The 12,188-nt window shown below is 39.5% G+C and overlaps 1 protein-coding gene across 3 annotated transcripts in view; it reads right to left on the bottom strand.

The window, feature by feature from the left end:
- The window catches only part of VPS35L (VPS35 endosomal protein sorting factor like), a 44,739-nt gene extending 35,073 nt beyond the window's left edge, over positions 1-9,666 (bottom strand). Inside the window, exons 1-9 of one of the 3 annotated variants that reach the window (XM_026704263.2) lie at positions 9,540-9,666; positions 8,038-8,137; positions 7,380-7,544; positions 6,631-6,753; positions 5,713-5,737; positions 5,180-5,256; positions 4,316-4,444; positions 2,052-2,136; positions 409-468 (exon numbers count right to left, since the gene is read on the bottom strand). In XM_026704263.2, coding sequence (XP_026560048.1) covers positions 409-468; positions 2,052-2,136; positions 4,316-4,444; positions 5,180-5,256; positions 5,713-5,737; positions 6,631-6,753; positions 7,380-7,544; positions 8,038-8,137; positions 9,540-9,556 — 781 coding nt within the window. In that variant the 5' untranslated portion in view covers positions 9,557-9,666. Of the gene's footprint in view, positions 1-408; positions 469-2,051; positions 2,137-4,315; positions 4,445-5,179; positions 5,257-5,712; positions 5,738-6,630; positions 6,754-7,379; positions 7,545-8,037; positions 8,138-9,221 lie in introns of all 3 variants that reach the window. The other 2 variants (XM_087942070.1, XM_087942071.1) reach the window with 2 other exon arrangements.
- Between the last annotated feature and the right edge of the window lie 2,522 nt (positions 9,667-12,188).

Raw genomic sequence — 12,188 nt, forward strand, 5'->3', positions numbered from 1 at the left:
GTCTGATTGCCTTATTGTGTTTTAGTTAGTGAGAACAAACAACAAATAAGGAATTTGGAATAATTCCTTACTCGGTGTTTGTTCTTACTAAGCCACAATAAGGCAATCGGAGGTCAACAATCCCTAGGCGATCTTCCCCAAAATTTTGCTGAGCCTTTTTCTCTTATAATTCAATAGAACTACAATTGGGAGATCCGTATCAGCCACAAGACTGTTGGAAACATCCTTAAGACTTAGAATGAACTTTTAGGAAGCTAAAACTTCTGAGACATTTTGGAACACTTTCAAAAATATTTCCCAGTTGCATCTTATTTTTTTTTTCTACTGCTAATTCTGAACAGTTTGTCTCCAGCTGAATCCACTGGAGTCAAAGATGCTAATGAGCTCATTTGCTGTGGAACAACCTACCTGGCAATGGGGTGCAATGATCAGCACACATAGAAAAGATCCGTTCAAACACCAGTTTTCCTGCAATGATAACAGTAAGATGGTAAATACCTTTTGCCCAGCAATTCTAGATGCAAGTTCTGGAAAAGAACGATTGGTTATCAAGTATATGGATTAAAATTATAAAATTAAAGGACAGCTACTTTAGACATGCTAGCCCTGATGATGTTACCTAGTTGGGTCATGAAACATCTGCAAGAAAACAGCCAGGCTCAGAGAGCACTAATGACCCCACAGTTCAACCCTGAGCTACACAAATTTTTCCTCTATTGGTAAAATCTCTACTCTAAAGTTGTTTTGAAATGAATTAACCCTCATGCTATCTATTCCTTCAGAACCCACAGGAGAAAACGGAGGCGATTATGTTAAACGATCCAAGTATTTTAAGAAACGCACTGAAAAACTGCTTTCCTATAAATGGTATTTGCTGGATATCCTTTCTAAAATCTTTTTGTTTGCAGACTCACGCCACTTCCATCTCCTGCTGTCAGAGGAGAACGGGTTATAAATCTAAATAAAGGCTTCTTTTTCTCTGTCTCCTCTCATTCTAATCATGTTGCGCTTTTGGGTTTGCTAAATACATTTTTGGCATTACATCATGCTGCCCTCAAGTGGGATAACGGGCACATCACACAATATCTTGCTCAAATCCAGATTTAAGAGAGGAAATAAACCTGTTTTATTAAACTGAAGAATGAAAGAGATAGACGCTCAAAAACTCCCCAATGTGTTATTATCCAAAAAAACTGCTTTTAAAACAAGTTGGTGGCCTTTATTCTTATTCATATTCTTATTCAATATTTATTCTACACAGTAACTTACACAGAATGTCTATAAGGCTGCGTTTCCCAATCTGGGTCATTTTAAGGTATCTGGACTTCAACCAGAATATCCCAGCCAGCCAGCCTAGCTGGAGAATTCTGGGAGTTGTAGTCCACGCATCTTAAAACAGCTATGGTTGGAATCGCTCTTATAAGAGGTCCATGTGGGTGATAAATTTCAAAAAGTATAAATAATCCAGTAAAAATTTCTCAGCCACTGCAGCCAACATACTTAGAAAGAGGAAGCCAATAATATTTCTACTTTCTTGGAAGGCCAGTTTGCAATGGCAGTTGGCAGGCACCTGTCAAAGTTGGCTTACTGCAAGATATGAAAATAGTTATTCTTCAACTTGAAGCCATTTTTGGGAAAATCCAGAAATGCCTACCATTCAGTCTTAAGAGGTTCTAGCCACTGCAAAAAATAAAGATTGGTAGAGGAAAAAGGATGGGGTAGATTTCACCCAAAGTGTTCTCCTGCTTCTGTTGGAGAGAAGCGCCTGTCTTCTCTTCAGAACTTTATTAAGGGCATAAGGTTTTGTAAGCTGCAATTCACAAGCTGAATTGCCTTTTAATAACATCAGTTAGTTGGAAAAGGTGCTACTGGATCAGTCTGGAGTTTTGGTTGCTGTTTTTTTTTTTTTGCTGTTATAGACTAAGAAGGTCCTCCTTCTTCAATCTCCTCTTCCAGAATTTCTTGCTCATCTAATTTTCAGAAAACCATTCATATTTTTCTTTTATTTAAACAAACAAACAAACCAAAAATACGGAAGGGCCTATACTCACCAAAGGTATCAAGAATGTCTGTTATTAAGACAAATTTACTGGGGTAAAACTGAATCACGGTTGTATCTGAAAGAAGTTTAGAGCACTGGGAGGAGAGAAAAAAAGGGGAACAAAAATCAACCTGTTGCGTAATTACACAGAGTGTCATTTTGTTGATTAAAAGGAAGCCGGAAGATAGCCTGTCATTTGAAGGGCAGAGTTTATCCTCAAAGATTCCCACTCCAACTCCACGGCATTCTCTTATTTATTTCCTGGCCGACCCTCCAGCTGCCTTATGGATTTCTTTAGCACTAAATTCCTTCTTAACCCAGCAGCGATGGAATGGAACCGTTGCTAAGCCCCACTGTATTATTTGTAATATATTCCAGATGTCATTCCAGCGGCAAAAGATAAACATTCCCAATAAAAGCAGGGAGAAGGAAAGGTAGAACAGAGAGGCCAGACTCCTCAGACTTCCACAACCGAATACTTTTGACAGCGAACCCCTGGGAAAATCTCTTTTTTTCGAAGCCTCCCCAACCAACTTAGCTAGACAAAAATTAACCAGGGAGAAAGAAAATAAACCGATAGGAAGAGGTTGTTATTTCTACCCATTAGGGCTGTTATTAGTTGGGCTGGACCTCTCCCAACAGGCCGGTCGTGCTGAATGCTCTGAGAACAAGAATAACAGAACATCTGGGCCTCCCTGAATAGCTCTTTCCAGAGATTTGTGTGTATATGTGTGTGTATTTCTTATGGCATAACAAAATATAGCATGAGTGCATAAAAATCCTCCAAAAGAACCCCCGTATAAAATGTATATAAAAGTAAAAGCTTTCCTTGTCAGTCATGTCCGGCACGGTGTTCATCTCTGTTTCTTGGCTGAGAGAGCCAGCGTTGTTCAAAGACAATTTCCATGGTCCTTTGGCCAAGCATGGCTATATGCCAAAGGCGCATGGAACCCCGTTACCTTCCCACTGAAGTGGTACCTATTAATCTATTCCCATCTGCATGCCTTCGAACTGCTAGGGGAGCAGGAACTATTAGGGCAACAAATGGGAGCTTACCCTATTGCATGCACTCAAGTCTTGAATCAAGGCTATCAGCTCTTCAGCTGACAAGCTCAGGTTCTTTAGCCTCTAAGCCATTGTGCCCCTCTATATAGCAAAATATAAAATAGTAGAACAGTGAATTATTTTAAAAACCCAAAGTACAAGTGATAGTAAAATTGTGAACCAAATTAAATTATGTATGAGCAGTTACTGGAGTGATTAAACCTATGGCTGGATAACTAGGCCATTTAGCCATTGGTAACACAGAGATTCCTAGGTTAAGTAATCAATGTGGTAACCAGGAAGTATTAAGAATTGCTGTCGAATCCTTTCTTCTTCTTTTCCTTTTTCCTTCCGGTCAGCCCGGGGATTCTCACTTGCCATGAACCCTTTAGGTATAAATACTTTTACCTAACTAGGTATTTTGATCCACTTAACGACTATGGCATTTAACAATCGTTGCCAAAAAGACTGTTAAAATCAGGTTGGTCACGTGACTGACCCATTTCCTCTCTTACGACTGTAATGGGCAGCTCTGTTACGCTCGTAACTCGAGGCCTTCCTGTAAGCAGAAATGCAAAAAGCACCAGAGCTAGGCACCCTCGCAAGTTTCTTGCTCAAGCGGGTCCACTCAAAAAGAAAAGGAGGAAAACCAGGGGCGGGATTCAAATTTTTAAACAACCGGTTCTGTGGGCGTGGCTTAGTTGGTGGGCGTGGCTTGGTGGTCATGTTATTGGCTGGGCGTGGCCAACTCAATATCACTCACATCAAGGCACACATCTCCTCGCCTGGTTTCTTATGACTGTGGGGATGCCGCAACAGTCGTAAGTGTGAAAAACGGTCACAAGTCACTTTTTTTAGTGCCATTGTAACTTTGAATGGTCACTCCACACAAGCAAAGTACCAGTAAAGGAGGGGAAAAACTCCAGAGACGTTCCTGAGACAGGAAGTCTAGCCAAGAATGTAATAAGGGTCAACAGAGAGGCAGTTTCTGTAAGCAACACCAGAATGTTTCATTCCTGCCTTCCTTACAGGATTAGGCCAGTAATTTCTTCTAACAACCAGTTCTCCGAACTGCTTAGAATGTTAACAACCAATTCTAGTGAATAGGTGTGAAATGGTAGAATCCCACCCCTGAGGAAAACCCAGAAACAGCCATGAACTCCTTTGAAAACATTAAAAGCATCCTTCTTCATCAATGTACAACGCCACTTATGGCAGTGTTATGCTCACCTGGATAACAATCTTAAGGGCTTTGACTTTCTGATCGGAGGCCCACGCATCCTTCAAGGATTGGTTGAGTTCTTCGATCCGGTTCGTGTAGTCTTGCTGGGTTAAGTTTAGCAATTCTTTTTGGGAACCCTGAGAAGTAGGTGGGGTGCAAAACGGTGAGTTTTTTTAAAAAAAAAAACAGCTTTCTCCTCTCGCTTTGAGAGAACAGCCCAGAAAATGCAGAACTGCTGTACTGAATAGTATAAACCAGCTATCACTGCTATTCATTCCTAAAGAATTCCAGACAGCATCCTTTCTCCCCCAACAAGCATTTCTGTCTCATGATGTTAGGAGAACATACAGGTAGTCCTCAACTTACAATCATTTGTTTTGTGACCATTCAAAGTTACAACAGCACTGAACAAAGTGATCTTTTTCACACGACTTTGGCAGTCTCGCCATGGTCATGTGATCAAAATTCAGACTCTTGGCAACTGACTCCTATTTATGACAGTTGCAATGTCCCGAGGTCACATAATCTCCTTTTACGACCTTCTGACAAGCAAAGTAAGGGGGAAACCAAATTCACTTAACAACTGTGTTATTAACTTAGGAACTACAGTGATTCAACTGTTGCAAGGAAGGTCGAAAAATGGACAAAACTCACTTAACTTGCTTAGCAATGGAGATTTTGGGCTCAGTTGTGGTCGTAAGTCAAGGACTACCTGCATTTTAAAAAAATCTATTACAAATTATGGGATCAAAAGCTCTCATGTCAGTTTCCTCATAAGGCGGTACAACAGAATGTAGACTATATTAAAATCCTAGAGACTCCTGAAAGAAAGGACATAAATTTCTTTGCTTTAAACATGAATTTTTGATCACCTCTTCGAGATCATCCAATTCTTCTAGTCTGGTTCGCACTTTCTCGGAAACGGTGGATCCAGGAGTTGAGGCTTTTCCTGCAAGTAATTACACGCTTTAAATGGTACAATCCTCAGGAACTTAATTTCCAAGGAAGAGGTTCTAAAATAATTTTGGACTGAATTAAAGAATACATTATATTCCAACAATACCTGAAGAAAACAATTACTGGCAGAGTTAGAGTAGATATTTTTTGCTATACATTTCAAACTGTTGTAATTGGCAGTATTTTAGACTTTGTGAGCCAAATTTCTGGTTTATAAAAGCCCTTGGAATCCTTTGTTTGGAAAACAAATACATAGCTGCCTAACTTCTGGATTTTTTAAGTGTGAAGACTCCATATGTATCAAAATAGAGGGTTCAGGAAGAAGTTCCTTCATGTCTATAATAATTTTCCAATTAAGGAACATGGTTTATAGAAAAGAGAATAAAATAATGCTGACACTTAAATGCAAAACTTTAAATAAGTTCAGTATTTAGAAGTGAACGCCTACCTTTTTCAGATCCCATGTATAAATTCTGCAAAGAAAACAGATGTTCAGTTTCAATTAGCGATTCCCAACTGTCCAGTTCTGTTACATAATCAAAGGCCAACAGTCCTTATCAAAATTCACATTGTGAATTGTCCCCTATTACGCAAAGCTACAAAGTGGCTGGCTTGGTATGTTCTAGGAATCCAATCATTATATTTTGTAAAACCAGCCAATTATGGTTTAAAGTATTTGCAGTTCAAAAGATTCCAGAAAGTAGCAAAAAACATGGCCCAATGCTCATTTTCAGTATGACTCCATGTGTTATGTTTTTTTTTTTAAAATAACTGGAGTGAGGAGGAGTGCTGTAATACCTCCTTAAAAAACCTTGATCCAGCTAGCTCGGCTGGTAGCACCTCACAAGGGCCCCTTTCCAGGGTTACAGGAGAAGATGGCCAACAATTTTGAAGGTGGTAGAGGGCTTTATGCCCCAATGGCAGATAAAATGGTAGAACCATCTTCTAGGAGAAGGGAAACTCCGATTTCAAACCTCCACTGCCTTGTGGTTGTATCTATTATTGGAAAAGGCTTCAGGGGTCAACCTCAAGGCAAAATTCGGAGCCGGAGTCCCAGAAGCAGTTCATGACTGTGTACAATCACGTTCTGGTAACCCCTGCAATGCAACTGGAACGAATCATATCGGCTCTGCCGTTCCATTAGACTATTTCAGTGACGTGGAAAGGGGAGGATCTGCTGCTTGGGTAACAGTTTATCCTCCATATTAAATTACCCAGGCCTCGTGCTCTGGAGAGGACACTGCAGCTTTGCATACAGAGACTGAGGGATGCCAATACAATAATAACTAGCTTTCCCTCTTTATATTTTTTTTCTTGCATTTCCGACACCTTTGTATTGTTTACACAAGATTAAAAGTGGACTCACTATGGACAGTTTCTCATTTGTTGTGTAGCGTGAGAGGATTTCCCCCCGTTTGCTGGACCAAGGTTCAAAGTCACTTCCCACAGACAAACTCTCATCTTTATCACGCTTCTTCCTGGCATTATCCTACAAAGGAGTACAAAAAACAGCATAACATTTTTGCATAAATAAACAATGGTGCTTTTACGTTAAAACACCTGCCTTTTGTTTTCTAAATTGAGGATAAAATTAAATGTTACACCACCACTACCAGAATGAATAAAAGCCACCGACAAGCATGGAACTGTCAGAAATGTGTATTTAAAAACCCATAATTAAATGCAGTCAAATCCGTCAGCTCTCCGGTAAAAGCACAGAGATTGGTTACCTATGGAGAAAAGCACAAATGAAGGCTAGTCTTTGCCTTCAGCACCTTGGAGAGCTCCCTGCAAGACTCGTTAAACTGCTTTGAGAGCATCAATACCAGAACCGGAAATGACGTCTTTCCATTTTGAGTCAGGAGACTCCCAAAACAGACCCTGAACAAGCTTAAAAATGATTAACAAAATAACTTCTCCCTTCTGTCCCTCCCTCCAAAATTGAGTGACGACTACAACATTGGGGAAGAGCCCATAAGTGTGAGGTGACCCTATCCACTGTAGTCTTCACTATAAGGAACTTTAAAACATAAATTTTGGACACACGCACATCTGCAGAATGCAGGGGCAGCAGTAACACCAGCCCCTTACCCAACTGGTCTGAAATGACATTACCGTTGTCATGCTCAACAATGGATCGGCAGTAGCTGCAAACAAGGATAAAGGATCTGTGCCATCCAGAACGCTGCTGAGTGGGTCCAGCATTGAACTAGAAGATGAAGATGATGTAGAGGATGTGCTCCCTTTACGACCCAATTTTTTTGTCTTCGATTCAGTAACCTGAGTAATAAAATAGCATATATAAGAAGTTTGCAGCTGAATCCTTTTCACCCTTATTCCAACGAAAATGGCACTTATTCCAAGACCAGGCAAACCTGTGTAAGAGACCAGTTCTTGCCTATTTTGGGTTGAGATGTTCAATTCTGTGAGCCATCACTGAGCTACGAATAGATGCTTTAGACAACGGAGAACATTCAATGCTAGACAAAGCCTAATTCTGAACAAACTTAAAGAGTAGATCAGGCATTAAAGTAGAATCCACATGCTGCTATTATAAAACTAAACATTTTACCACCAGTGTATACTGCAAATAGTGCAGAATTTAATTTTCCTAATTTGAAGTCATGCTGATGGTATCAGACAGACCTTTTTATGGAGATATGACAAACCAAAAGGTCTTGCTCTTTTATTAATCAAACTTGATAATGACACTGTTGGTTTGCAGAAAAACATGACAATGTCACGTTTTCTGCAGATTACTAGGTAAACCTACCATAATGGGTTTGAGTGGATGGAAATCACCAAATTCCACAGACACAGCTTCCAGTCTATATGATTCCAATTCACGCCCATAGTTTCGTGTTCTTGCATGCCTGAAAGACAAAAGTGTACGTGTGTGTGTGTATACATATGCACAGACTGGCAACAAGTGGTTTTTTAGAGATTTATTTATTAAATTTATTTGCTGTTCCTCTCACCAAATTCTAATCACTGTAACCAGCATGGGACAACCATGATGGGAAGACCAATCTAATACCATCTGAAGGACCAAACCCTGAGATCTACCATAATTCAATGAAAATAAATTTTATGTATAAGCATAAGTTCAAGGCAAGTTGCAAGAAAAAATCATTGGCATTAGTTCAACACCTATATTTTGCAACTTGTAAACATCCACTAACAAAAGAGAAGGAAGATTTATGTCCTAGATGAATCACCAGTGACACCAACTGGCATCCGAAAGAAATGTATGCAAAATAATATTTCCTCCCCGAAGCTAACTTTTGGACTGACACATTGCTGTAAGCTACATGTTTGATTAATGTTGGTATATTGAAGAAACCATAGTGGCTGGATTCTACCAATGTGGTCAGCTATAAGACAGTTTGTCATTGTGAAGCCTGTCACACTATTTGAAAAATATACACTTCTCTGTAATAAATTGAATTAGGAAGTAAAGACCTGATCACTGCTGGAATAGAAGACATTTCATCAATATTTCCGCACTCACATATTTCTTCTGGAAGCCTACTTTTGTGACATAATTAAGGGATGTGACAGCACGTGTAAAAGTCTAGAATTTTTTCAAATATGTAACTTTTCATCACACTTTCCCCTTTCAAGGTAATTTATTTTGATGATTTAATTATTCCCATATTCCCACTTGCCGCACAATCTTTTCACATTTGCATGACAATAGGAAAATCAAATCATCTTTTAAAAATACATTCAGCTATACAGTTATACTTTATTTTTTATTCAAGTAGGGTTTCTATAACGTTTCCTCGGTCTGGAATTTCCCTTGGTCAAGCAAAGATAGCAGCATCAACATCAATCTTTTTAAATATTTTTTTTTTAAAAAACCTCTTTTAAAGACCTGTCCCTTTTTTCCCCAGGTAGGTCCTTCATTTCCCTCCCGCCCCCCGCAAGGAAAAAGATCCACTGGAGGATTTCTACCTGCCCAACCCTCTCTTGAGGGTCTTAAGGCTGCTTTTTATGCCAAGCCCCCACAATTCCACCCCCCCACGGGAAAATAAAATCCATTCTTCTGCAGGATGATGGGAGTTGTCATCCCGACGCCTCTAAGGAAGACCAGGGAGGGAGCCGCCCTTTCAAGCCCCAGCGCCCCCTCCCCAGCCAAGCCTGCGGCCTAGTGCCCTCTGAGGGGGGGGGGTAAAAAAGGGCGGGAAAACCGAGACTCCCTCATTTGAGGGAGGGGGGTGGAATCCCTCCCGGTTCTTCCTTTCTTCCCTCCCTCCCCGCCGCGATTCTCACCAAGGAAAGGCAGCCATCTTGGTTCCCTCACGTGACTCCCCGCCCGCTTTAGCGCAGCCCGATGCCGGAGCGGCCACGTTGGAGAAGGGCGCTTGCCCGGTTGCCTTGGGCTATCGAGGGGCGGGGCGAAAGCTTCCGCTTGGAACTTTAGTAGGAAGCGTTTTGAGCTTCCATAGGCGGGGCTTATGTTGATCTTGGCTTGTGTTGGTTTGGCCAAGCTATGTTGGCTTACGCGCAGGGGCTCAAAATCTTGAAAGCAATTTTCCTCAACCTTGGTCAGCTTTCAAGCTTGTGCGGACTTGACAGCTCCCAGAATTCCCTGGCTGGGAAGTTTGACTAGGGAGGGAATTCTGGGAGTTTGGGAGTCCACCCGGCTGAAAAGCTGCTAAAATTAAGAAAGGCTGCTTTTTAGAAGCTTCCTGCTAAAATAAATCATGACATTGCAATGCAAATTTAGCTGAAGGTGGCTTGTCCAACAAACCCAAAGCTTGGGGGTGGACACAGCTTATATAGTCAACCCGAAGTGACCGGGTGCAATGTTGGAATTGATTCTTAAGACTTCTTAGGGTCCTTTTTTTCCTTCTGGGATCCTTGCTGCTTGATGGAACTAGTAGGGCAATCCTAAAAGTGTTTGACTCCAGAAACTAAAGATGTCTGTGTTTTGCTAGCCAAAGAAAAAGAATAAGCGCAAAAGCAATCCATTTAACGTGTTTGATTTTTTTTAAAAAAATGTTCCTTTACCGATCACTGTCTCGCAGCTAGATGTGAAGGTGTTAAAAGTTAAAAAGTGAAGTCTACATGGTTTCATTGTCCAAAATGATCCTTAGCATCACAGAAATCAGTTGAGGAAGAAAGTGTATATTCGTGCACACAAATACTGAGATTTTTTTTAAAAAAAGTTTATTGTGTAATATATTTAAAGAAATTTTTAAAAAGGAGAGGTGAAAACCAATGTACAAAAATAAGGCTTATAATAGCATGGCATTCCACTCAAAAATAAGGCAAACAAATATTGAGAATAAATAAATATGAAACATTAAGTTACAAAAGGCATCCTGGCACTAGTAAACAGAAGACCATATGTTGTTAATTTATAAATAAAACATTTTGTGCTAAAATATTAAAAAGGTCCACTTAAATTACTGAACTTGTACTATTTACATGCAGCCTATGTCTAACTCCACAGCACACAATTAGATTACTTTTAGCATCGACACATGTAAACTGTAGCCTAACATGCAAGGTAACAATCGCAATGTTTAAGTCAGCTTGTGAATCTTCAGTTTTTTTGAACCTCAGGCAAGACAAGAGCATTGAAAATAGATTTAAAATCAGAATGCAGTGAAATATTTCCGTGACAAGCCCTTGCCAGGGGCAATCTTTAAAACCATGATTGGTTACATCACAATTTGTGGCGTGTCCATTTTTACCATTAAAGCAGAGCCAATCTCTGTAGTTGACTCCTATTTCAGACCTCCCTTCAGATAAGCAGATAAAAACAAGCAAAGAAGCAGATTTTTAAAAAGCCAGAAATACAAAGCATTTGTGCAAAGTTCAAATCAGAAGCGTATTTGACCAAATGCTCTTAACCAAGCTGGGGTTTGCTTATACATCCTGGTTTAGTCAGACTGAGAAATCCAGGGACTGGGGATGGGTGTTGCTTAAAATTTTATATTATTGTTTATCCATTTGTGTGGGATTTTTGTCTACAATAAACCAAGATAACCCAGCAAGATTGGTTTATCATTCTATCAATAATCTTTGACTTTTTTTTTTTACACTGGCATCAAGGCAGCCACAGTTCCAAATGTGATTTTAAAACACTGCATGATGTAATAAAAGCATTAGAAGATACACATGTTTATAAGTATAAATAACTGTATCCATGTATAAGTTAACCCCCTTTTTTTTTAGCTGAACCTTAATTTTTCAATTTGTGGGAATGATTTAAGTGACGCCACATCTGAAACCTCTACCATTGGCAAAATATTAATATCAACTGAACAAGCAAATTAACATTAGACATTAACTGTGACTAAATATGATACTGGGATAAAGCACTACTAAGCTAAAAGCAGCACACCAATTTATTTCCCAACATGGTCTTGTTTCAATCTTTCAAAACCACACTAAAATCCACTCCGCCTTTCCCCCACCTCCAAAACAATATTTACATAAATACAATTTGTATTTTGAAATGGTTTTGTTCATCTAGCTTTTCTGTGAAATTAAGATTGATCTCATGTTATACGTTGAAAGAGCAAAGATGGACAACGTTATTCCAATTTACCATTAGCCCAAAGTTAAGTAAGTAACCTTCGACTAATATAAGTTGCACAATGTTCCAATTTACTATTAGCACTGGTTATTTATTATTCTAATGTTGTTTATAGAGAATGCCACCAAATATTTGGATTTAAAAAGAGAAAGGAGGCAAATGTTTAACAAAATAACCTTCCCTGCCCACCTAATAGTTGTTAGCATTTGTTAAAGAGATTTCTAGTTTGCTTACTACAAAAATCAAGTCTGATAGCATTTTATAAACTAGATCTCACAGCATGCTCAGAAACAAGACTATAGCCAGAAAAAAGGAAGTGGGTGAATACAATATTTATACCCTCTGATTATGTGCTGAAAGCCTAAAGAAAC

This window comes from Pseudonaja textilis, chromosome 14 (genome assembly GCF_049901715.1).
Source record: "Pseudonaja textilis isolate UNSWEBS1 chromosome 14, rPseTex1.2, whole genome shotgun sequence".
Taxonomy (NCBI): domain Eukaryota; kingdom Metazoa; phylum Chordata; class Lepidosauria; order Squamata; family Elapidae; genus Pseudonaja; species Pseudonaja textilis.